This window comes from Mauremys reevesii, linkage group 9, assembly GCF_016161935.1.
Source record: "Mauremys reevesii isolate NIE-2019 linkage group 9, ASM1616193v1, whole genome shotgun sequence".
Classification (NCBI taxonomy): Eukaryota; Metazoa; Chordata; order Testudines; family Geoemydidae; genus Mauremys; species Mauremys reevesii.
In genome coordinates, this window is record NC_052631.1 from 93,696,053 (window position 1) to 93,723,090 (window position 27,038).

At 40.2% G+C, this 27,038-nt stretch overlaps 1 protein-coding gene across 7 annotated transcripts in view; it reads right to left on the reverse strand.

Moving 5' to 3' along the window:
* The window catches only part of AFF2 (AF4/FMR2 family member 2), a 488,228-nt gene that overhangs the window by 16,667 nt on the left and 444,523 nt on the right, over window positions 1-27,038 (reverse strand). For 5 of the 7 annotated variants that reach the window (XM_039488230.1, XM_039488233.1, XM_039488231.1 and 2 more), the window contains 7 exons: window positions 19,117-19,279; window positions 17,573-18,592; window positions 15,146-15,270; window positions 8,433-8,658; window positions 5,312-5,448; window positions 4,696-4,759; window positions 1,044-1,180 (listed from right to left, as the gene is read on the reverse strand). In XM_039488230.1, coding sequence (XP_039344164.1) covers window positions 1,044-1,180; window positions 4,696-4,759; window positions 5,312-5,448; window positions 8,433-8,658; window positions 15,146-15,270; window positions 17,573-18,592; window positions 19,117-19,279 — 1,872 coding nt within the window. The remainder of the gene's footprint in view (window positions 1-1,043; window positions 1,181-4,695; window positions 4,760-5,311; window positions 5,449-8,432; window positions 8,659-15,145; window positions 15,271-17,572; window positions 18,593-19,116; window positions 19,280-27,038) is intronic. The other 2 variants (XM_039488229.1, XR_005584619.1) reach the window with 2 other exon arrangements.

Below are 27,038 nucleotides of genomic sequence, written 5' to 3' on the forward strand. Positions count from 1 at the left end.
CTTCAGATCTGATACATTTTATTATGTAAATACCTCCTCCTTCAAAATGTAAAACATGCATTTTTTGATAGACTCTAATAACTAATCTGACACATTAGAGTCTCTCATATAAACAAGTCCTATCAAAACAAACACTTGGCCTGATTCTGCTTTTTTTTTTTCCACTGGTGGAAATTAGGAGTAATCCCACTGAAGTTAACAGTGTTATACCAGTGTAAAAATGATGAGAGCCAGAGGGGAATCAGAGCAAATGGGCAAAATCCTGATTGCTTTAATCACAATTTAATTTAATCCTATGGATTCCAATGGGATTATCTGTGAGTAAAGTGAGCAAAATTTGGCCCATTAGTTACTTTGTAGAGTAAATTCTATGGAGTCTACCCTTTAGGGCAGCTATAGAAAACAGGCGCTGATTTTCAAATACTAACTCAGGCATTTTAATATTAGGCAAAGTCTCATGTTCTGTACTGAAAAATTACATTTAAAAAAATTAACTCAGTGAATTTCAGTGGCTTTTTATATTCCTTTAACATTAAAAAAAACACCCAACCAACCACTCTCTGTTTGTCTAGATATACACGTGCAAATGCGACCTTATATACCAAGTTACAGCCTGGAACAATTTTTTACAGCCAAGTTATAAACCTCTGCAAAAACAGGGTTTAGAATAGAAATCTTGATTGACTCATTTTAATGTTTTGAATTATAAAACTACACCTTTTAAAAGACAAGTGTCATTGCCAAACGATGAAATTACTATACTTTACTTCCACCCACTACATTTCAATTTTAATTTTATGAATATTGCAAATTATAACACTCACATTATAACCTCTAAAGGGGATAATTTATAAAAGCAGTGTCCATCAATTATAAATTTTCCATGACATTAATAAAATGGCAAGAACTAATTATGATGACTTCTGAGATGAAGATGCCTTGGACAAATCATTAATATGTTGAAATGATATTTTTTAAAACAGAGCAGGTTCTAATTATGACTGAAATGAGATTATGAAAATGATCACAGAAAGGACATTAACCTGATGAGTTCCACAGTCTCTGAGTACATGGTGTATGGAGATTTAGCTTCTAATGGATCTCGCTCCATAGCATTCCCGCACTCAATGAAGGAGAGAGCAGCATCAGCATAATTCACTGCTTTGCCGAACTTCTCCAACTGAAATAGGAAGATGAAACCATCAAGATGATGCTTCAGCTTTTATTTCCAGCTAGATAGAGCACAATGTATACAAAGCAACATTGACATTAAAAATGCATATATTAAAGAATTAAAGCCAGGTCATGTTTTCACCAAGCTGGACAGATAACATAGGGCCAATCCCTCTGCAAATGTAAAAAAGTGGAGGTCTGTTGACTTCAATGGAGCTACACCGATTTATCCCAGCTGAGGGTGAGACTCAGTACAGTCTTTAAAAAATCCATGTTGCTCCTTTGATATACTAGGGACTAAGTTTGAACGCTAGTATGCAAGAGGTAAGTAACAAATCTATGCCACTTGTCAGGAAAATGTGACATTCCTTTGCGATTGCTGACCCTCCTCCCACTCCAAAATCTCATCACTTATCTTGCAAATCACATCCTGAAATAGCGTTAAAAAAGTAAAAAAATATAGCACCGCTAAATATTTTATTTTACTAGAATTTTATTGCAAAAAGGTTTTTAGCCCTGATAATGGTTGTGATTAAATTGACTTAGACATACTGATTTCTTTTTTTATGTGTAATGAATATTATATATGACACTTTTATAGTAAGTATTTTATAATAGTATTTAACATTTTCAGTTTCTGATAGGTGGATGTAAGACTTTCACTAATATGGCATTTAATGTAAAAGAATCAATAAAACTGAAGTCTTCAAAAATGTCTTTGTATGTCTCTATCAAAATATTTTCAATGTACCTGCACACGTTTTCTATTCACAAAATGGCAGCTGATTATAACAATAGATTAAAGTAGAGCTTTATAATGGCATATTTTACTCTGCTGCTACCATTTAGTAGCTCTCCTCACCAGACACATTCCATGCTCTCTATTTTCATGTAGATTTTTACCCTATTGTTCTAATTGCACAAAATTCAGTCTGGCAACAAAAGCTTGTTTTGTGTGTGCTTATGTGACAGATGCCCTCTTGGCTGACACCATGGGGAATGAACCAGGGATCTCCAGAGTTAACAGAATGAGCTGCTACAGCTTAAGGCTTTGTAGCTGCAGACTGTAACGACTCATATTCTCTGTGGATTGGCACAGAGGGGGACATGTAACACCTTCACCAGTGGGTTACACTTATTCTACAGTACCCTCTGAACAGTCAAAAGGGAATGCAGACCTCATCTCATTCCTCTCTCTTTTCCACCAATCACTTTCCTTGTTTTACCCAAGGCAAAACCTTCTTTTGCGTGTTCTTTGGAAGCTATATATTACAGAAAATTATTGTAGCTTTAAGCTGACTTAGCAAAGGCGCATCCTCTTAATCAATGGCGATAAAGCCATGGGACCAAATTCTGCTCTCACAAACAGCAGTGTAAATCCAGGGTAATTCCAACGAAGTCAATAACATTTCTCTAGTTTATTGATGGTGCAAAGGAGAGCACAATTAGGCCCTTATCTTGGGCATGTTGTACGCTCTGTGTAGTCATTGGTTCTGATGACAGTGTGCCTAATCATAAATGAGTGGATCCCTTGCCCCTCTTCCAGCCAATGACAGGTTTACAGTGGGCCATTTCAGAGTATTTCAAGCGCCCCCACTTTTGCTGGAAGTCCCTTCTCTGTGCAAGCACAGCAGCATCGCTTCCACATCTCCTTAACATTTCCTGACACTTGCAGGAGTCACACGCATTATCTTCCCAGGCACAACACCGCATCTTTCAATGTGGCGTGCTTCATTGTGTCAGCACAAAGTAACCAGAAGCAATTGTTTCCATAGGACAACTAATGCCACGGGACTGTACGGTAAATGAGTTGCTTGGAGAAATACGTGTGCAACCGCATTTGATGAAAAAAAATAAAAAAAAGATCTAAGTAGTGGAAAGAAAAGGCAGATACACAGTTTGTGGGCATTTGTGGCTGCTAACAACTTATACCCCAGCTGCTGGCCTGGCATTCTGATCAGAGCACTGGGGGTGTCAAACGACATGTGACATGAAAGGCCTGCCTGCAGGCCACAACATGATGTGCCATGCCTTTTCATGTTAGTTCTGCTTGAGAACACCCCTAATTCTGCAAGGCCCAGTCAAAGGCAAGAAGATGGAAGACAGGTCAACACTGTCTTGAGTGAATCAGGCTGTGGAGAAAAGCGGATTGACATAGCATGTTGAGACCATCATGAGCTTGAGTCTGTAAATATTTGCTAGCAGAAAGCAGGCAGGTTTATGCCAGAACGATGTGTGTTTTCCTTAAAGGTCAATCAGCTGCAGGAGGTGTTGTCAGTCTGCTTCTGTGAGCCTTCCCTGTGTATAGATGTCAGCATTCTGATTCAACATGCTCTACTGAGTCAGTCTTAAGTGATCAGCGTGGGCCACCTTCTGTAAATGGGCATGTCAGGAGGTCTGACTTCTAGCTTAGTGACAATCAGGGGATGTTGCCAAAAACCTGAGCCTGAGCTCTGCAGGAAACATGCTGAACAGCTTCGTGCCCCTGAATTGGGAAAATGAGCACGGGGAGCTGAAATCGGCAGCTTGATCTCTTCTCTCTCTGCCACATACCCCCAAAGCTGGAACATTCCTAAACAATGGGTGCTACATTTTTTGTTTGTTTGTTTGCAACCACAGTCATTTGCAGGCATGAACGATAGATTCTTTGCTGTCAAATAAACTGATTTGCAGGAAAAATATTGTTTTCACCCTTAAAATAGATAATTAGCCACCCAAAGACTATTAGTTGTCCCTGTATATGATTTGTGGGGGGAAATTTAGAGGCCAGGCTCAATTTTATTTTATAGTGACCTTACTTAAAGAAATAAGAGAGTTCTATATCACTAATGCTGCGTAAGGGAGCTGCTGCATGGTACCAGCTGCAGCAGACAGGATCAAAATCTCCATTACAGTGCAATGGCTGTACTGCAGAGCTGGTCGGATAAAGTTTGATGGAGCCATAGCCCATCAAAATGAGCAGTTCCATCTAAATCAAAATGCTTCGCCCAACTGGGTTGATTTTGTGAGAATTTTGTTTTGGAAGAGAACCAGAAAAAACATTTGCCATTATAAAAATGTCTTTTTTTCAACTTTTACAGAAGGAAACATGTCATTTGAGATGACTTTCTTTTAAAAAATTTGTATCACATTATACATCATTTAATATAATACAATTATATCATAATGATTCAGTAGAGCCAATGTGACTTTCCTCTTGGAATTTTCCTTTATGGAGAATTCTGAAATTTTCAGTTTTGAAATCCTTTGGAAAACAAAACTTCTTTTCTCTGCACAGCTCCGGTAGGCCACCTTAATAGGAACACTTTGTTAAGAGGTAGGAACAGTGTTCAGACTTGGGTTTGCTGTGGTCAGCTTATATGAAGTCTGATCCAAAATGCACTGAGGTCAATAGAAATACTCTTTTTGGAGTCAATAATCTTTGGCCGAAGCTCACAGTGTATACGTTTACACTGGATGATCCCTTCAGAAACACACAGTTTCAGTGCTTGAAAAAATGGCAGAAAATGGATGGACACTTACCAGTGCGTCTGCTTTGTGCTTTAGCTTCTTAGCCTCTTGCATGTAATAGTCTGCATTGTGAAGCCTAAGGAGACAGATTTAATTCCTTCAGGGCTACGTTTTCCTACTGTTGGACAAACGTTATCTGAGAAGAATGCTGACCATTTCTAATAGACAAATATGCCCACTTATTTGTTTAAATTTATTCTGATATTAATACGAAGCTGCTGAATGTAATGATATGCTTACTGAGCATGTGACTGATGAACACAAATGGCTAGCTGTGGAAAACAGCAGCCCAAAGGGGGCCATTAATGTGTGCCAAATAGAGGAAACGGCAAAATAACTCAAACTGATTAACTCTAACAAGTTTCCATTAGAGAAGCTAAAATAAAAAATTAGGGAAGAATTACCCTGGAGTTCAACATTTATAATCTGAAAACATTTGTCAAAAAACTCTTAATAAATGATAAAAATTCATTTGTCAGGAGAAAAACCCTATGTACCATCATGTATTGCCTGCGTGAAGACTGTTGATACAGACCCCAAGCATATAACTCATATTCAGCACAAATGGATTATTAGACATTTAGATAAAATCTTACTCCACATGTTTGGACTGTTTAATACTACATACATGTCATCAAATGTTATTTTAGGTCTTCTAGACTCGGGTTTCCCATTGGAGAGTGTAGGCATTGTAGACCAGATGTCTGTTTCTAGATGGCTGGTATCAAGGAGACTGTTTGTTGGTCTATGGCGAGATTCCTCCTCCTACGTAAGAGAATTTTCATTAACTCCTTAAACTTTGACCCAAACACCTTTATGTGTTAAAAACACTGAAACAAAACAAGAAAAACACATCACTGGCACAGCTTGAGGTTAAAATTCAGATACTTGTTCACGTTTTAGGAACCTCACAAATCACCCTGCTTTCCCTTTTACTACAAACCCACTAGACTAATTAAGCACTGTGATTACATATTGCTCACATGCCTGACCTCATTAACACATGCTTTCAGAAAGGTGTAAAGTCAGCATCGATACCACAGAACACTATTCGCTAGAGACCCTTATTAAAAGTGTTGGGAGGGGAAAGAGATCTCTGATTACAAGCTAGAGATATAACATAAGCAGTTAGACTAGGCAATTGGAATTCATTTGTGAACTCTGTTTATAATCAGATGAACTAAATTACAGATTAGCCAATGAACTATGGAAAAGCCCTATAAATATGTTTTAGTGGGGGAATATTTCAGATACCAACTCAGTCGATAAATCAAGCATCTATCTGATGGATGATGCTGGGATTGAGGGAGGAAACAGCCCGGCGGTTTACATAGCACTGTTTATTTGCTGACATACGCAGTTCATTTTGGCATTGATTTTGGTGGAAGGCATGTGTCCTGCTCTGGCAGTTTGAAATAAAGTGACATGATGATATCAGAAAGCAATAGGGACAAGCGAATAAGGTAAAGTGAATTGTCACTTACATTCTAATGCAACTTGAGTGTTTTCATTTTACAATACAAGGTTGGCAACCTTTCATGACATGGGAAATTGTGAAAAATGGGGCCAAACACACCCATTTCTGCAACGGTCAAAAGGCAATGGAAGCAAACAAGAAAATCTTTCATTACAGAGACTCCATAAACAGGGGTCCTTTCTAAAATGGTCTTAAAATTAAGTATAAATTACCATTTTTCTCTAAAAGGAGGTATCCAATTGCTGTGAAAATTCATACAGGGTTAATTTTCATGCCCCTTGAATTTTCTAAGCAGCTTTTTTTTTGTTTCTTTTCATAGATGTTAAAGAAGAAGCCTTTGAAACTGGCTAAAAAGTTTCCTTTGCAGCCCTACTTTTCATTGTTGACCGATATTTATTAAAAACCCCATTGCCTATCTAGACAAAACTTGGCAGAGAGGAGGCCCCTCAGGAGAACTGCTCAAATGGGAAGATTTTTAAAAGAATGTGGAATTTATGGTCATTTTTAGCTGTTATTCTCATAACAGCTCAAGTTTATGGACTGTGCACGCAAACTAACCTGATTGATGGAGGCCAGGTGCACGCAAGCCGGATAGATGGGAGAGTCTGGGTGCACAGAAGTCTGATTGATGGGATGTGGGGGTGATGGACACATACAAGCCTCACTGGTTGATGGGGACCAGGTGCACATAAGTGTGACTGGTTCAGAGGAGGAGGACGAGAGGGGCTAGGTATGAACAAGCCTGGTTGGTTGATGCTTAGGGAGTGAGTACATGCAAGCCTGACTATTTGATTGAAAGCGGGGGGAGGGAGCGAGGGAGGGAGAAAGATTGGTGCACACAAGCCTGATTGATGGGGCCCAATGCAAGCAAACTCGATTGATGGTAAGTTCAAACCTGATTGGGCGTACATAAAACCTTCCCCAGGAGGAGCTATGCTTTCTGTCAGATTTTATCCTACAGCAGAGCAGGCCTCATGCGCACCTGCTGATGGATAAAAAAATATTCTCTTGTTGCACTTCTAAGGTCTCCACTTCCCCTCCCCCCACCCGTCATTCAATGCCCGCCCCTCATTAAGCATGACAAGAAACCAAGGGAACTCCCACACAAAAGACTTTGCTGTGAAGTGTGAAGCACTGCTACACATAGGACATGCCTGACGCAAAAGACAGGAGATGGGAAGTGAGGCCACCTAGCAGCACATAACATCTTTTCCTTCACTCACAACCATCCACCCCTTTTCATTTCAGCTACCTTATACCATGGAACGTGAACGGCAACTACCACTCTACTATAGGGATGCCAACCTTCCATCACTCCTTCTGCACACGCTCCTTCACCTACCTGTCTTCTCCTGCCACAGTCAACACCTGTGCCAAACCTCAACAGCTGCTAGTGGTGGGGGATAGAGTAATCTGGTAGAAGGGTGTACCCATACAGGCGACAGCAGGGCAGAGTTCAGATTGTGTCATGTGGTCTGTATGGGAATGCGTGTGCCTGGGGGTGGAGGACGAGAGGGTCTGTAAAGTTAGGAACGTAACTTGTTATTTTTTTGCTATTGTGGGTTTGTGTCAGGCATTTAGTGGGTGTAACAACCCTAACTACTCCACAACAGAGAGTTTTGTGTATTATGTAGGTATCCCAGTCAGAAAGGTCTTGAGTTGGCAGAAACCAAATCAAAGCAAACAAAGGGAAGGAGGAAAGCAGATGAAGGCAGATGAGGAAAAAACGCAATTCAGGAGGTAGCTCGTGGTAGAAATGCAGGTGCTCAGATATTTGGTCCCTGAGTGTGTACACACAGGCAATTTTTCAATGGATTTTTATTGGGCGGTCAGTTCAATCTGCAATGCTTAGTTTAGCTACAGTGCTTAATTACCAGCTGAGAATTTGGGGATATTAGTCATAAGAAATATGCTAACACTATAGAAAATTCATCAAAGATTTTTTTTTCTTTATGTGTGTGGTTAAAACTACACAGGCAGGAGGAGTAATTGCAGATAGCCCACTGCTGTAAATCTTGCCTATAAAGCTCAGGGACCAGGTGTTCTAGTCAGTTACACACAATGTCAAATGGATGCTTAATGCCGATCTAAAAATGGAACTTACAAGAGAGCTTGTGTACTGCTCTCAAGCGCTCGTGTCTAGCCGCTCTTCAGTGGGGTTACAGAAGGATTTAAACATAGATATTAAAAAAAAGAGAGAAGCAAACAGAACAAAGCTTAGTCACTTTTGTTTTATCTTGTTCACTTTCAGCCGCTCCGACCAGTTACTTACACAGATTCCTTTGGGGTTCGAAGAGGATTTGTTCTCATTCTTTCCGAATTTAGAAGAAGAGGAAGAGCTGCCGGTCTGCAAGGAGTTTGTGACGCTGTTCTCTTGGCTGAAGGAGCTGTTGTCACTGCTGTGCCGCCTGTGTGCTGGCTCATCCAGCAGCGGGGATAACGGAGGAGGGAACAACTTCTCTTCTCTTTTCTTAGTCATCTTTTTAACTGAACTCCCGCTGCAGGGACACAGACAAGAAGTGGTTGTGGGACAAGCCTTTGGGTATTTTTAAATTCTCTACATCGCCAAGCACTTGATATTATTGAACTGGAGGGCAGATTCTGCCCTCATATGACTATGAGTAGCAGGAGGCCAGTGAAGGTATAAAAGCTTCTCTTGCCTTCTTTGCCTCTTCGGTGATGGCAAAGGCCTTTTGTTTTGGGGGGACTATTTTGTTTGACTGTATTAATACAGTTGTGGACACTTGAAACACTATACTGAGTCAGTCGTCATCACGGAAGGCATAGGGACCCTGATCCCCCAAAGCACTTAAGCAGATGCTTAACTTTATACATAGGAGTAGCCCTATTTGAGGTTAAAGGGATTATTCTCATGTGTAAAGATAAACACTTTAAATGCATTGCTGGATTGGGACCCATATGCCTGCTCTTCGCAAATATCTATCACACCGTACAGCATGTGAATGAACAAAATGGTTTGTAACAGCTACCAAATAATAACCATAACAATAACATGAAATTATTTCACCTTACGAGTAAAACTGATGTGCCCCACTACAGAAAATGATTCAGAGCAGCTGGCAAAAGCTCTTGAGCGAATACCGGTTAATGAATGAACCTGGTTTAGAAAAGAAATATGTTTTTAACGTGAAAGCTGACACGATGCTATGGCTGATTGCCTGTTTTATATAGAAGAATGGTCACTAGTGTAAAAATTGCAGCTATGTAACCCCCCCCCCCCCGACTGTTTAACATGTTAATTTGGTCATGGATTTTTATTTTAGTTACTGTCCTAGTCCAGTCTATGAAGATTACTTGAATTTTAATCTTTTCTCAGACAACTAATATTGTACTACAGAGTCATTTACTTTTCATGATTATTGAGCAAAATTTTCAATAGCAAATTAAGTTAACAAAAATGTATGTGTCCCTCTTAGTCAATTTCAGTAAGTGTCAGGAATTATAGATTTACAATACCTCAAAGCAGCAAATCAGAGAGGAACAAGCAATGCAAGCTGCCTAATTCCTCAATCTGGTGATATTCAATACCATCCTCCTTATTCCAGCCTGGCTGTGTTCCACAATGTTACCAATTTTAATGATAATTGTGTCTATTTCAATCATTTTCTAATTGTGGCTTTTGTGTCAATTTTAATAATACGAAAGTGTATTAATATTCCTGAAACCTTAGTAGACTATTATCAAACAAAAACCCGATACACTGTGTTGTCATTGCCACTCAGAAGCATTTTCAGTACAATTAATATATGGCTAAAATTATCCTGTTGAAAGCTCTTCATTATATGAAAGCTCTTCAGAACAAGGGACCTCCGATCTCATGTGGAGCTCATGTGAATTACCACAGTTCTAGGTTATAACAACACTCAGCTACACATTTGTTATCTCATTGTACAGTTGGGAAACCTGACACAGGAAGGCCACACAGTGAGACCAAGTTAGTGGCAGAGCTAGGAGCAGGACACTCATATCTCCTGATTCTTAGACCAGCCTCCTATCCACTGGACCGTACTATGAGTGAGGAGATAGACTGGCGGGTCTGGCCTAGCCCAAGATCCATCCATGTGTGTGCCCGTGCCAATAGGGCACTGGGAGGTAGGTAGGAAATGGAATCCACTTCTGAAAGAAAAGTGAGGGTGGGGTATGTGATCCTGTCCCCACACGGGGAAGTCTGAGGGGCTCATCTCCTCCCCCATAAACATTTTGTTGGGGAAAAGGGAGTTGGGTCTGATGGGCCCACTTCAAAAGTTTTTGCAGAAAGACTGAAGGTCAGTCAATCCCCCACTTTAGAACCTAATCCAGCCCCTGCTTTAGGATGTCAAGGTTACTCAGAGCCTCCCTTCATAGTTTCATAATCCAGCTGTTGGAATTTAGGCTGTGTGGAGTCTATCACTATGACCTCTGCAAGGGGGCAATCTTAGGCAGCCACATAACAACCTAACCAGCATTACCCAGTTGCTGCTACTAAGGGGGAAGTTAATGACATCTAGAATAGGCTCAGCGTTGGCGGTTGGGTAGCTGGAAAAGGCAGCATCTGCCAGGATAGCTGCCTATTCTCTTGGCTAGCGTTCGTATATATTTCAGAGAGCTGGCCTCCGTTTTGGGGGCATTGCCTAAAATTTTGCACCCACACCTCAATTGTTAAGGGCACCTCAGTTACAGGTGCAGCTACCCAGATTTGGCATACAAGTCATTCTGTGGGAGGCGGGGCCTCAACCTAGCCACCCCAAAAATATTCCTCTGTGTGTGTGTATGTTTATTTTTTATATTTATACTCACACACAGAGGAATATTTTATCTATATCTATATATAAAAATTAAAACAACAAAAGCCCTTTCACTGTTTCAGCCCCAGATGCAGTTATGCATTTCCTTAGTTGCCCTTTAAATACAAACAGGGTTTCAGGAAAATTAAATTGATAACTTTTGTAGCAATGTTATCCACTTCAGATTCATGTTGTTAATAATAACCTCCGTGAAATCAATTGTTACCAGTAGTTAACTGGATTGTCACTTTGCTTTGGGCTGTTAATGAGCTAACAAACTGGTCTTTCATTGCGGTAATCACTAATTTTGAATAAATTTATTGCAATAATCACCTGGACTCAATGATTTAATTTGCTGACATCATTGTTAGTTAAATTATATTGATAATCAAGTGAGAGACGTAAAAATGCATGAATAAATACAAGCAGAACTGATGGTCTTGTGGCTGCAGGGTTTAATCTTTGTGTCAGAGAAGGCCAATTATCAAGGAATGAGAAGTCTCCCTGTCTGGTTTTTTCAGTCTTGTTTATTGTAGGGTATGAAGCAAGCCACAAGGGAGTCAGGGAATGAAGGATGAAGAATTTTCATCTACTCTCGAATTTCAAGAGGCCATTCTTTACCCTTACTTTATCCACTCATTGTAGTCTGCTATAGTATCTCTGGCCCATTAGTGAGACAAAGCCATTGTCTATGCCAATCACTTGGCTTTACCTTCCTTCCACTCTCCCTGTCCCCAAAGAAATGCTTCACACTGATGGTGTATCTAATCTTCTGCAGGGGGTTAGCAGGGAAAGGTCACTCTCACATTAGGTAGGACCATGTGGCAGCAACTGAATGAAGCTGAAGTCTTTGTCACAGATGTACTAGGGTAGTTTTATTGTGAACAACACTATAATGAAAGCTGTCGTGACTACCCAAGGGACCAGCAAATATATGTTGCCTAGTACAGGTGCATCTTTAACTAAAGGTCAAACAAACCTATCCTGAAAATCTTGGACATACTCTAAAATGATTGCTTAAGACAGACTCTTGTCTGCTAGATGTTGTGCATGTTTGGACTGTATGGGCTTAATTTGAAAACCAGGCTCCCATCTCTGCAAATAACTGCTGGGGACATTACACATGTACAAATGCTGGCAAGTAGCTGTCTAATAACTGGACTGTGCCCACAAATTAGGTCGTTAGACATTAATTGCCATCACCTGCATGTGCAATTAATTACACCTGCAAAATTGCTCTTGCAAGTAAATAACTATATTAACAAAGATAATAAAATGATAACAAAAATAAAATTGCTAGTGTAAAATGGTTGGCTGATCTATTAAATTAAAAAAAAAAAGCTCTGTATGCTTAGTGTCCAAAGCAATCTCTAGAAATCAGATATTTAGGTCAACTTGAGATCCTATACTCTAGGAATACAATACTTAATTTCTGAACCACTAAATACGCTCTCCTCTCTGCTGCTGTTACCCTGTGGACTTAATAAGGAAAGATTGTACAAAAAATGTTATTTGTCTGCCCTGAAATGAAAAACCAAGATGGAGTTAATACAATTTTCATCAAGTATATATAAAATTAATGCATCCGATCCTCTCTAACCTACAAACTTTACAATTCACAGTAAAAAAAAAAAAAAGGTTATCTCCTCCCACTTTTCAGAAAGATTTAGTATCCTAGGGAATGACCCTAAAGCCACAAGTGAACAGAAAGACTCCCATTAACTTCAAGCCCCTAGTGTAATAGGGAGATTTCATGTTACTAAAAATACATTCGCTAGCACATTATGACATATTAGAATTAATTAAAATTGAACTGTAATTATTAAAATAATTATATATAGTATATCTTGGTTCAAATCTGAGAAAAAGGCTTATGTATGAGAATATACAAGCACATGGGTACCTAATTGTTTATGCAATTACTATGGCTGCATAATAAAAATGGGGTATTTGTGTGTGCAAGTGGTTATTAGGTGCATAACTGACCATCTGAGAATGCAAACACCCAGTTTACTTCTGCAGTTATGGAAACAGCATGTGTAAATTAGGCATTTAATTGCCAAAACATTGATGCATGTGGCTTTCTAAAAACCTGTCTTTGTGATATGGTATCGTTGCTTGTTCTGTTATTTCTGTTCACTGACAGCCAGGTTTAAAGGTAATTAGGCACTCTTGAAAATCCTAGTAGGCACCTATTGCATTGCTAGGCACTTAAATACTTTTAAAAATATAACCCTCTGGATCCTGATACTTCAATCGGATCTGTGTGGGTGGATCCCTGTGCCCAATGGGGATCTGCATACAGGCAAAGATTAATTCACTCAGACATGATTGTAGGATTGGGCTTTACTTGCTATATCATAATTGTTCTCACAATAATTAAATACAGATTATCAAGGCTCTACTGTATTAATATGCAGAACCTTTGGGAATAAAATTTGGGGCTTACGTGACAAGCCTCTCTTTTACTATTTTGCCACTGCCGCGTTATTTTCCCCTTACCTTTGAATCAGTGACTAGTTGGACTCATTTTTTGTACTTTATCCCTGATGGAAAATAGAACTGCTCCTGAATGCTTAAAAATAATCTGGGGCTATGCAGAAATTTGTCATTACACATTCAATCCCCTAGTCTTGGGATCAGGGTTGATCTACATTCAACTGCACATCACTGGGAGTTGCAGACCTGAATTATCAAACAATACAGGATTTGTTTAAAATGAACTCGGAAAATATTAATAATGAACTTGATGTGATCCAGGCCTCAATCACGTCAGTGACTAAGGAGTCAAAAATTTTGGTTCACAATTCACAGCGGGCGAGGGAAAAAGCTAACATATGGAAATAACTACTGATGGACACAATTATATTTTAACCGAGAATACCAAAGGCTTGAAAGCTCTAAGGAATCAAATTAATGACCTGGAAAACAAGCTCAAATTAAGAAACATCAGGTTGAGGGTGGATCCCTAGGGCTTATTTGAGACAGGAAAAGAATTTTTTTTTAATGGATAATGGAAGTGGTGGGGATGGATAATTTTTTATTCCCTCTGCAATATATCTCAGCTCGTATTTTCAGGAATGACAATTGGGAACACCCATCATGATGCTTACTAAATGTGCAACATGTTATGGACCACACCATCACCTGCAAATCATCTGCCTTTTCCAGACTCAACAACACAAAGGATCAGACTCTGATCTAATTTTCAGTGGTGTAAATCTGGACAAAGTGGAGTTACTCTGTAACTAAAGCAGTATAAATAAGATTATAATCTGCTCTGTAGACTTCATAATGGCTTTAAAAGATGCAAATTAAAAAATTAATTTCAGAACTTCTTCATAAATTTAAATATTGCCACTATGATACCTTTTCCCCAAGATCATGTACTTTCTGAGCCTGAATCTTTGCTTGCACCAGTGGAAATCAGAAGTTACACCTCTGAAGCCAATAAAGCGCAAAACTGATAGGCTTTCTCTCTATTTACAGAATGTTAATCCTGTGATTATAATAATATTAAATGTCATTCATGCGGTGCCTGATTGCTGATGCATTATAGCCATTTCAAACAAAATGCAATACTTCAGAGAGACACCAATTATATGGTTATATGTACCCTGCAAAAATAAAGTGCTACTTAAAGTTAAGTACTTTCTACTAGCTTTGTATTGTATGAGGTTAACATGCCAGGACTCCACTAGGCATTTGGCAGGACTGCTCCATAGCTGAGGCGGAATCATATTTAGAATAAGGACTTTGTTCCATAACTAGAATCAGACAATTCTGTAACAAAAACATCATTTTATTTTATATATGTCTATTTATAAGGGGCAAATCCTGATCCCACTGAGGTTAATGACAAAACCACTGTCGGTTTCAGTAAAACCAAGATTTGGCCTTCAGAAAACAGATTTATTTTTCAGTAGAAAACTCCCGGTGTTCAGGGTCGGGATAATCAGGGCAGCATGGACCTGGCTGAGAGGACAGGATACATGTGTATATCCACACTTCAGTGCCTCGGTGATATTGTGGTTTCTGCAAGCCCAGCAAAAGGACAGCTCAAGTCCATTCAGAAAACATGGATCCCTCTCCATGACACCAAGCCACTGGGCAACGTCCATGCTTTCTCACAGAGTTCCACAACAAATGCTTTTGAAGAGCACAGTTATTAAATTACAGCTCAGTAGTAAGAAATACTTACTCTTTAGTGCTGGTTAATCTGTGATTAGGTATTGGAGAAATACATGGTGGGAGCAGGCATGAGGCTGAGGTGTCGTCCAGACGCTGTTTCTTGCTTTCACCAAATGTATCCAAGCTTTCGGACTGCTTGAACAAAACAAGAACAGCTTAAAAAATGCAGCATCTAAGCAAAAATTCACCTTACCATTAAGAGAAAGTGAAGAATCTCAGCATATTTCCTTTGTAGTAGCAGCAGCAGCAGCTAAAATACTGATATCTAAGAGAAGTGAAAATAACTAAAAAAAAAAGCCCTAAATGTGGTGATCTGTGTTGCAAGCACATGACTAAGTTATATAACAACTAACCCAGCTGGATAATTGTAAAGCAAACGCCTCACTTTACTATAGTTTGCTTCTGTATTGCATCATAATGAATAAATAATCAAGATCTCAGGACCTGATTCTGCAAAATCTTATTCACATGAATATCTTTTACTCGTTAATATACTTGAAGTCAATGAGACAACTTTCATGAGTAAGGATTACTCAGATGACTGAGAGGCTGCAGGCCTGAGCCCTAAAGTGGCAGTGATTAGCAAGGGGTAGATGGTTCAAAATTTACCTCAACAGATTCCCTGTTGCATGACCTCAGTGCCTGAACTAAGAAGATATAAGTAAAGCTGATTACTGCTCTATCACTGGAACCTTCATACCGTCTCTCAAGCCCATGCGCTTGTGCCTTAAATAAATCTTTCAATAAAATGATTTCGAAACCCAAATCAGCCTCTTCATGCCATGTTTTAAACACGTGCAGCACAAACCCTAATTGACTTGCTTCCTCCTGCGTCACCGTGAGCAGTGATACTGATGAGCATACAACAACCAAAATGGGCTATTTTAATACTCAGTGGAGTATTTTCATTCTAGCGGAACGCCCAAGCACCCCAGAGAGTGTACCTTTCCGTCATGGCAGTTCCTGATCCAGAGTCCCAGCTAACGCAGTGAGGAGGTGCCCCCAACTCTTTTAGATAACCCATCATTTTCCTTAAGCCCTAGGTCTAGCTACCAGTACTGTAGTCTTCTTCTGGCCAGGATTCTTACTGCCTATCGCCCCACTGAGTTAGCAATTCTACAAGTTATTAACGTATTATTCGCATAAACCCCAGCACACATGTGCATGCACACAAAATACACATTCACAAAATGCCTTTCTTTCTGCATAATTTTAATTCATAGGCCAGAGTAAAACCAGAGATTCAGCTCCTGCAGTCCTTACTCGTGAATATTCCCGCTTAAGTCAATGTGAGTATTCACAGGCATAAGGGCTGCAAGCCTTTGTCATGCATTAACTCCCTCCTTCTATCATCAGACTACTCTAAATCAGCATTTTAATGCAGTTCAGGAGGCCAATAGAACTGACAGCTGAAGTCACATTTCCAATGATTTATAAAATTTGGGGTATAAAAATCTTAAATTATGTCTTTTCTCTGAGAGACCAATGCATAACCATTTCAGCTGGAAAATCCCTCTACAAAAATTCATTTATGATATAAAACCTTCCTTTCTTTTCTGAAAGCACATTTTAGTTTGAAGCATATTGTCATATCCCACAAGACAGGATACCCTTGGGCATAAATAACATAAAACACATGATAAAACACAGTCCCTTAAGTCAAAATATATTCTGCGTTGCAGGTAGTTGCAAATGGGGAGCAGCTAGTTAAGCAAATCGTATTTCTATAAATCACATTTGTTTATATAACAAAATTATATTTTTAAAGTCAGAATTCACCAGTGGCATAAGCCAGCACAACTCCATTGACTTGAATGAAGCAGTGCCTAAGTCAGTGGTGAATCAGCTTGTAACTCTCCAGACAATAAAAACCTGCCTTCTAAACAGAAGTCACATTTTCTGGGTACACTCAAACCTCAGTAATTTGCACTAGTTCTTGGGAATCCCACTGCAAATTACTGAACACTGCATATGAATGGGAAAGTGAGCAACCACAATGGAAAAGCACAAAAGACACATTACCAAATATACATTGTTCATTGATTTTGACAGTTAGAGTTTGGTTTAAATAGTTTATGATGAAAATTCACAATGCACTGGTAAATGTAGTATAGCATCTTTTGTAAAAAAACAATCATGTCTTAGTAATCGGATACCTCTCTATAGAATTGTTTCTTCAATTTGCGGAGAGGTTTTGGGGCAGATATGAAGAAATGCAGATGACTGAGGTTTAGAGTGACCAGACAGCAAGTGTGAAAAATCGGGACGGGGGTGGGACGTGGGGGTAACAAGAGCCTATATAAGAAAAAGACCCAAAAATCGGGACTGTCCCTATAAAATCGGGACATCTGGTCACCCTACTGAGGTTCGATCTGGTACCTACCCAGCTGACACACGGACATGGAGTGGTTTCCCTTGGACTATAAAAATTACTTACCTTGTGCTTCCTTTTGGATTTTGTGGAGGGCTTTTCAGCTGCTGTGGTGGGCGACTCTCGAGATTGTCGCCTGTGCTTCACATTTGCCTCTCGTGGTTCAGTTTTCACAGTCACTGTCTCACAAGGCTCTTGTCCAGGTATTCTAGAGAGTAAACTAAGATCTATTTTCACCCAGAGGGATTTGAGTTCTTCATATTCCCTCAGTGGGGACAGAAGTTCATTTTGCACGATTGGGATCGGTGAAAAGAGTTGTTCCTCTAAATCATTGCTGGTCTGGTCTATTGATGTGTTGCTGCTGTTGCTAGTTAAACTACTTACACTGAGGATGTTGCTACTGGAGTCCTTTACTTTGATGCCATTGGCAGGCCCACTGAAAGCTGGTAATATTTTAGCCTGCAGGCTCTCTTCCTGGTCTGTGTTTGAATCAGAAGTAGACGAATCGGTTTCAATAAATTCACGGGATTTAGGGACAGTTTTGCTAGGGCCTCTGTACTTTTTCTTCTCAGAAACAAGACCCGTGCTAGTCCTCGGTTCTTTTCTTGGAGCTGTCTTTCCAGCTGCTGCTTTTGTGCGAACCTTTGGTTGCTCTGGTGGTTCCTGTGTATCTTTTTCTTTGGGAGTGTTGCTGGTATTATTTGGTTTGGGCCAGTTATACTCTTCTACACTGGAAGTCCTTTCTACCTTTTTGGGTTGCTTTTTCCCAGGAGTCCTTTGTGAAGTTGGTTCATTATGAGCTGGTGACTTCTGCTTGGAGCTTTTTGCCTCTGGAGTTTTCTGGGCAACTCGTGGTTTGGCTTTCTCCCGGATGGGACTACGGACGGCCCTGTCTTTGGAATCGGTCTGGGGCAGACTGTTATTAAGCTTCCCCTTGTTTTGTCCTTCAGTCTGTTGGCTGCTTTGAGACTGAGAACTGTTCTCACTATGAGTCTCATTTTGGTTGTTGATAATGGTCTTGTTATGGGGATTCACTTTATTTAGCCATTTATCCAGCTGCCACTTGTTTGTTGAGGGAGGTTCAGGCTAGATTGAAGAACGATAGGGAACAAATCTTAGAGAAGCAATGCATTTTAGTTTAAACCACAATTACATTTTTAACACAGCCTTTTTATTTCAGTCAAACAGTGGTTATTGCTACTTTTACTATAGTATTTATGGTTAATTAGGCTTCCTTATCTAGTTTACAATGTGGCCCTGGAGAAATTTAATACAACGAAAAAATTAACCAGGTCCCTGAAGATGTATTTTTTGTCATGTTGCCTTTCCTTAGTCCCAGACAAATACTATGCCAATAAAATCTTCTCTGGTACTGGGCAAAAATCTAAATATTTCTCTGAAGTAACTGAAATGTGGACCAGAAGGTTTTCCCCAAAGCTAAAATGAGTTTGTGGATCATGTGTTTGACAGCATAAAGGGAGAAGAAAGCAAACAACAGTAAACAGAATAGGACTTCTATGTTTTCTGAAGGATAAAAGGATTTGGCTTTCAGTGACAAGGCTTTTTCCTGAGAGTGTGCTGGGAGAAGGGGCTTGAATTCATAGCTTTACCTCCGGAGTTGCACTGCGTGACTCTTCGTTACACTCACTGTCACTGGAGCTGCTTTCGCTGTCAGAATCGGACTCGGAGCTGCTCTCGGACTCACTGGAGCTCCCAGAGCCTCCGCTGGAATGTGCTAAAACTGCACTGTGTGCTGTCTGCAAAGGAAGGCCACTGTGGGGAAAGACAGACATTCAGTTGAATATGCTATTTGACCAATTTTTATTTTAAAAGTCTAACCTAGGAAAACTGATGGTGATGACCCTGGTACTTTCCGTACTCACTTCCATTTTGACTCCACAAAGTCTCAAATGGGAATTTTGCTCAGTAAGGACTGAAGGATCCAGCCAGCATTTGTAAATACTTTGGGTTTATGCTTCACAGGATACATTTATGATGCTGTTAATAATAAATAATAATAATAACAACAACCCAATGAGAAACAGCTTAGTGCCACAAGCCTGAGCTTATTAGAGTGAGGGTTGCAAAAACTAACGCTCATACTTAAATAATTTACAAACGGAAAAAATGGTCTCTTCATTTTTTGTCAGTACATTTATAATTGATGTCCAAATGAGAGACATTAGGCAACGAATATTGGACATAATGCTTTATTTGAAATGAACACTTTAGTATTTTACACCGTAGGATACAAAAGCTACATATTTATGACAACTCTCCAGAGGTTCCACGGAGTCTTTATTTGTAGGTTTTTCCACCATTGCTTGTTACTGTGTACTAAGGACATGGAGCTCCTGTTGGAAATGAACATTCCTATAGCACTTACTTTTCAGCACTCCCCCACTCCCCTTCCAATTTATGAAAAGACCCTCTGCTGTCATCTTTTTCAGCATTTATTTTAGCGCCAAGGGGTGTAAAGGAACCCCGTTTTTAGTATTATGGAAGTTTGCCAATCAGAGTCTTTAAAAACTCATTTTTAATTTTCAGATTGTTGTCAGAGAGATAACCATAAGATTTTATGTCTGTTCAACTGATCTATACTGCAACTGATTGATTTTAAATTTGTGAAGCTGACAAAGCAAAGTGTTTGAAAACTGACACAATTTGCTAGTACTCCTTTATGGATATCCAATACTTCACCTTAATATATCAGATGATGTGTGAGTGCCATACAGACACATCTTTGCAAGCCTAGGAGTTTTCTGTGAGCGATAATCCTTATTTTACCCTCTCTTAACTTTCTAGCCTCCTTTTTTCCAAGGACTCCAGCCATGTATGGAAGTGCTCTCCCTGAACCCAATCAAACCAGTTCAGTGTAGGTGAGTACACGAGGAACCCTCACAAGAAAGATGCAGTAACCAACGCACTTGGACTGGGTGAGGTCCATAAAAATTCTTTGTCTGATTCCATTCCACTATAGTTGGTGGAAATGTTGCCCCTGACTTCAGTGGCAGCCATAGCTACCCCTTAATTCTTCCCTCTTTCTAACCTACTTTCTCTTTCCACTCATGTACTTAGCTGTTTGTACACCGAATACATCACCCCATGGCAGGGAAGGTAATTACCTCTTTAAGCATTGCAATGCCCCTCCCGCTCCCACCACTAGTGGGAGTGGAAAAGTCTGCTCACAACATGCCCTCCCATCCTTAAAGAGATTCCTCTTCTAATCTAAATGTTAATGATTACCTCTCAGGTGAACTATGCAGATGAAAAGGGCCCTTCTTGGACAGGAAAGAAAAACATTCCAAATGAAGTTGTAACTTGCAAGTTTCAAGTATGCTAGCAACATGGCTAATTTAATGATGCTTGTAATAAACGAACATGTATGTGCACCATTGCCCTCTGTTGGATGGAATCAGAACTGTCCAGATTTGCATTATAGTTCCTCTTTTAATAGCTAGTGCAGATTCTCCTTTGGCTCTAGAGATAGAGATTGATGCTTTTTGGACCCGAAGGGTCTAATCATCTATCCCTGACATAGCTGTTAAGGCTTGAGTAGCCACAGTTTCCAGTATAGCAGCAACCATCAAATTCCTAAGTGATCATGAACTTATCACAATATTAACAAATTGTTTCTTACTTGTCACTGACCCAGGTATGAGCACCAAACTTTACTCAGTTTGGCCCTTATTCGGGAAAGCATCCCTAGTCAGGAAAAGTGCTTATTCCCATTGAAGTCCAGGTGACTTAAGCCCATGCTTATAGTTAAGAACACGCTGAAGTACTTGGCTGAACTGAGGCCTAAAAATGGAGGTTCCAAAAATGCAGGATGAAAGTCTGATCAGGCAGCCGTCCTGCCATTTTAATAGTTTTGTTATATTTACAAATGTGTCTCATGTCTACTGACAAAACATCTGGGTGCTTTGTGGTTCATTATCAAACAAACTATCCACTTGGGTAGCGATAGATACCTAACTTAGTTGCTCATTAAATGCACAGAAGTATTTTTAAAAACCCAAACAAAAATCCAGCCAAGCCAAACCCAACCCAGGAAATTTCACTCCAATAAATTAATAGTAGAACCAGTCAAAAAAAATAATCAAAAGAACATTTTTACCCACCAGAAAAAAAAATGGGTTAACCAACATCAACATTTTAGGACTATGGTGATTTTGACCATTTTGTTTATGATTTTTGGGGGCATTACTGAATTTGAAAATGAAATTAGACATTTTGTGCTTCATTTCAATTTTTGTAAACCCAAAAATTCCAGTTTTCCTTTTCAGTTTTGGGATTTTGTTTTGGGGGAGGAGAACGTTCCCTCTTGTGACAAAAATTAGTTTCTCAATTTTTTCCCCTGCTTTCTAACTAGTAAAACATAGAAAACAGTAACAAAGTGTTGGAATATGAGGAAAAACCTGCTTTCCAACTAGAAAAAGGGGGAAACAGTAAAAATGGGTGACAACTAGGTTTTTCCCACCACATCACACTTTCTACCTTTCCCCCTGCTTTCCAGTGGAAATGAGGTAAGAAAAGGGAGAGAAAAGGGGACAAATCCATGAAACTCTCAAAATCGAATTGGAAAACCAAAATTTTTCAGTCTCCAAAAATCAAAATAAACCACAAAATGTTGACACGTCCATGTGATAATAAATACTTTCATCTGAAAATGTCAAAATGTTTTGGATTGACATTTCTGAATTGAAAATTTTTGGAACTTTTTGTTTTGTGAAAAGTTTCAGTATTTCAACTTTTCATCCTCATTCAGGATGGAAACAAATGTTGAAACCTCACAATTTTCTGACCTGCTGGTATGATTGGCCAGCTATATTTATGAGGAAATATGGAAGCTTTATGTGGTGCTCTTAGGGTTCCCAAATGTGGTTCTGACTGAATGACACAGAGCAAATGAAATAAAATAATAATAATAATTTCTTGCTTTTATCTAGTGTTTTTCCTCTGTAGAGATCAAAGTGCATTACCAAGGAGGTAAGCACCATTATCCCCATTTTACAGATGGGGAAACTGAGGCATAGGGAGTTGACATGACTTGCCCAAGGTCAATCAGCAGGCCAATGGCCAAACCAGAATTATAGTCCATGTCTCCCGAGTCTCAGGTCTGTGCTCTACACCTTAGAAATGCTCTGTTGATGGCAGTGGAAAGTTCACTCTATATTATATCTGATATAATGGATAAAAACTCCTACAATGGATCAAAATGGGAGAGGTTGGTCTCTCAGTAGCCAGATCCCAGATCATTCAGGCCTTTAAACATAACCTATACTGTGAAGTGTATTTGGAAGCGAATAGGTACTGTAGCCAGTACGTGCACATCTAAGGCATGTACGTGAGGTCTGTAACTGTGACAAGGAACTCAAAGAGCAAGAACAAAACCATGGAAATAGATGTCAGACCCAACCTGGCCTTATTTTCTTTCTTGTTGCACACCTTTCCCAGAGACGATCTCATGGGCGAAACATCACTGAATAACATAGCTGGGCAAGCTTGCAGGAGGGATCGGACAGACTCGAAATAATGTTTTTCTTACAAAACAACGAGGTCATATTTGTCTTTAATCTAGGCTAATCAGATTATGCCTTGGCTACATCAGGCAGTTTGATGCTGCAGACATCATTACCAAACTAGATTTTTTAAAGTAAACGTATTCACTTTTCGTCATGTAGTTTGCGTTTAAGAGTAAACTTATGCACGGCCACACAATCAGATAAGACCTGAAATGCCTCTCCTAACATCTCACAAAGCTAAAGATAAAGAACATCTTGCATATAGCTCCTTGCCCAATCAACTTCTAATAATGCTGTTCAGCAGAAGAGAAGAATGTATACAGACCTTTCACACACAAGTGAATGGGGGAAAAAAACCTCATTTCCAAGGGCGAGATGAGTTTAATGGAGAGATTATCGTTCCTTTTTAAAAAAATAAAAATAAAAATCTGCCTTTCAGGGAAAAAATATTGGTTAGTTTGAACTCTCCCCTGAGGTCACTTTTGGCTCTAAGCCTAGAAAGTGGTTTTCTATAAAGATTCCGGGGCTGATCCTGAAAGCATTTACTCAAGGGAGCAGTGCTTACTTGAGTGGGACTGACTCACGTGAGTATGGACTGAACAAATTGAGGTTTGCATCTGTAAGAGAAATGCAAAGCAAGCTTTGCTGTGTTGCTAGGTTCCAGCCTCGGAATGCCAGCCCGGATGAGGTTTGAAACTGATTTAAAGCATTTTATCAACAGGAAGCAAGCCCTCAGAGTGACTAGAGGAGGCAGAAAGCTTTGGTATTTGGGCCGCTGAGCTGTTATTTTCCAGTAGGCGCTGAGTGTTCCCTCTGTCTCTGAATATTTACAAACTACGTTTCTGTCTCATTGGAACAAAAACAACAACAACAACAAAAAATGCTGCTGCTGCACAAAAGAATGAAACACGGTCTGGGCAAAGCACCAAATAAAAGACAGTCAGTTACTATTGTTTGTGACTGTAGGCCCCAGGGACCTGCTATGCAAACACAGAGTGAGAGACAGTCCTTGCCCCAAAGAGCTTGCAATGTGACCAGACAAAGCAAATACTGGAAGTATATACATCTCTGGCCTTGGAACTGAACCCTGCTCTCCGAAGACCCAGTTGAGAGCCTCTCAAGTTAGCAGGACAATGTGCTTGGTCCTATTTTTCAGTTTATTCTTCCTTTACCACATGATCCTATCCCAGGGGGAAGCAACCTATGGCACATGTGCCGAAGGCGGCACGCGAGCTGATTTTCAGTGGCACTCACACCAGCCTGGGGGGCTCTGCATTTTAATTTAATTTTAAATGAAGCTTCTTAAACATTTTTAAAACCTTTTAAAAACCTTATTTACTTTACATACAACAATAGTTTAGTCATATGTTATAGACTTATAGAAAGAGGCCTTCTAAAAATGTTAAAATGCACGCGAACATAAAGGAAGACTCGGCACACCATTTCTGAAAGGTTGCCGACCCCTGTCCTATCCCAATTCTCTGCACTCTAGCTGCACTCTGCAGAGGAGCAGATTGTGAACTGCCTGCACCATGACAAGTGACTGCAGCAGTGGGTTTACTATGAAGAAACAGACACATCGGGCACAGTGCTGATAAGAGGCTCTTTATGACAGCAGAGGCAGCGCTATAGGTATATGCTCCTAGTCATTGCTACCTACACATTGGAGGCCTGATTCCCTACCTATTCATTCACTCCAGCGTAAGTGAGATTAATGCCATTGGCGTTACACCCACAGTGCAGCTGACAGCAGGATCAACCCCTCTGACTCCATCCTCTGGCACAGACCATCATGGACACATCTGTGGTTGCCTACCAGAGCAGCTGGCAAGCATGGGGTGTACACAGGTGGTCAATGGATGAAGCACACAGACAGGGACTCTGGAATCAGGTAGGAGGGAAGCTGCTCTTTGTTGTTGGCCTCCAGTAGCTTTCATCCATTCCTCCCCGCCCCCAGCCCTATGATCTAGTTTTCTCTTTGTTGGTGCACGTGGGGAAACTCCCTGCCACACATTTTTACAGTGTATGAGTGTCTGACACCTCATGTGTAACTTGATACTCAGCATTGTGGTGGTGAGCACAAAGTACCTGATAGAAAAGGCCCTATGGAGCAAACCAGGCACCAGCATCTAGAAGTGGGTTACTGGACCAGTTGATCTCAAGGGTCTAAGGCAGAGAGTTGCTGAACTGTCTTGAATGGAAGTTGCAGCTGTGCAGCTATCTTAAGACCAGGCCTTAAAATCCACTGCTGCGGTTTCAATCGTGGTGCTACGGCAAAGTTATCCAAAACACCAACATTATTTCTCTGCAATTGGTGCTATAGGTGATATGCTTAAATTTTTAAATTCCCACTTCCACTTCATCTGTTCTCAAGAGTCACCGATTCATTTTCCAAACACCTATCGAAGCAGACGTGGAGTTATCATGTGCACGGCTTACTATTCTGCATGGAAAATGTGCAATTTAAGCATTCTTTTTTCATCAAGACTGTTACATTATTTTCAACACATCATTTACTCTAATATTTTAATAAATGGCTTTCAAGACTAAACCTGGTAGTTACAACAAGATAATGTCTGATTCTAAAAATCATTAACCTCTAATATGTGAAATAATCAACTCCATAGTGTGTAAATGTATATAACTTTTAAAAAAGCAATTGTGTAACTTCACACTACCGCACTGAAACTCCTCAAATGACAGAAATGAGCAACAATGTCTAAGACATCTGCCTACATTTTTCACCTATCACACTTGGCTGCATTAATTGCTGTGAAGAGAATTTAGCTAAGGGTATGTCTACACTACCCACTAGATCGGCGGGCAGCGATCGATCCAGCAGGGGCTCGATTTATCACATCGAGTCTAGATGCGATAAATCGACCCCCAAGTGCTCTCCCCTCAACTCCTGTACTCCAGCACTGCGAGTGGCACAGGCAGAGTCGACAGGGGAGCGGCAGCAGTCGACTCACCGCGGTGAAGACACCACGGTAAATTGATCTAAGTACGTCAACTTCAGCTACATTATTCACGTAGCTGAAGTTGCATAACTTAGATTGATCCCCTCTCTCCTCCCCCAGTGTAGACCAGGGCTAATTGACTAGAGATTCAACAATAGGTTTATTCACCAAAAGTATTTTTTTTAGGAATCCCAGAGGAGTGATAAACTGACCACTTGTTCAATCATACCCTGTGAAATCAAATGTAAATATCTCAGAAAACAGATTGCTGCTGGAAGTGGGAAAATGCATATGGGACTTGACTAGGGAGTCAATGGTACCTCAATGCCAGGAATGCATTTTCACAAGGAGCATTGGTCTCGGAAGAGACCTAACTGTTGGCAAAGTTGAACCAAAAGAATTAGTAAAAACAGCAAAGATGCATCCGACGAAGTGGGTATTCACCCACCAAAGCTCATGCTCCAATACATCTGTTAGTCTATAAGGTGCCACAGGACTCTTTGCTGCTTTTACAGATCCAGACTAACACGGCTACCCCTCTGACAAAAGAATTAGGATAGATGTTTGTATAGAAAAGAAGACTGTAGATGTGAGAGAAACGCTGGTCTTATGGTTCAAGGCCCTGGACTGGAGTCAGAAAATCTCCCCTCAGTTCCCTCTCCAACAATGGGGATTATAATACTTCTCCTACCCTTTGTCTGATTTTGTCTAGTTAGACCAGTGGTGGGTAACCTGCAGCCCATGGGATGGGCCGGCTGCCGCTTCCCACAGCTCCCATTGGCTGGGAACAGCAAACCGCAGCCACTGGGAGCTGCAGGTGGCCATGCAAATGTAAACAAACTGTCTGGCGGCCCACCAGTGGATTACCCTGTCGGGTCACGTGCGGACCATGGGCCACAGGCTGCCCACCACTGATTTAAACCCATAAGCTCTTGGGGGGCAAGAACAACCTCTTGCTATGTTTATGGGCCCCAACCCTGGTTGAGGCCTTTGGACACTATCATAATACAGTAATAATGGGCCAGATTATGATCCCCTTACTCATAC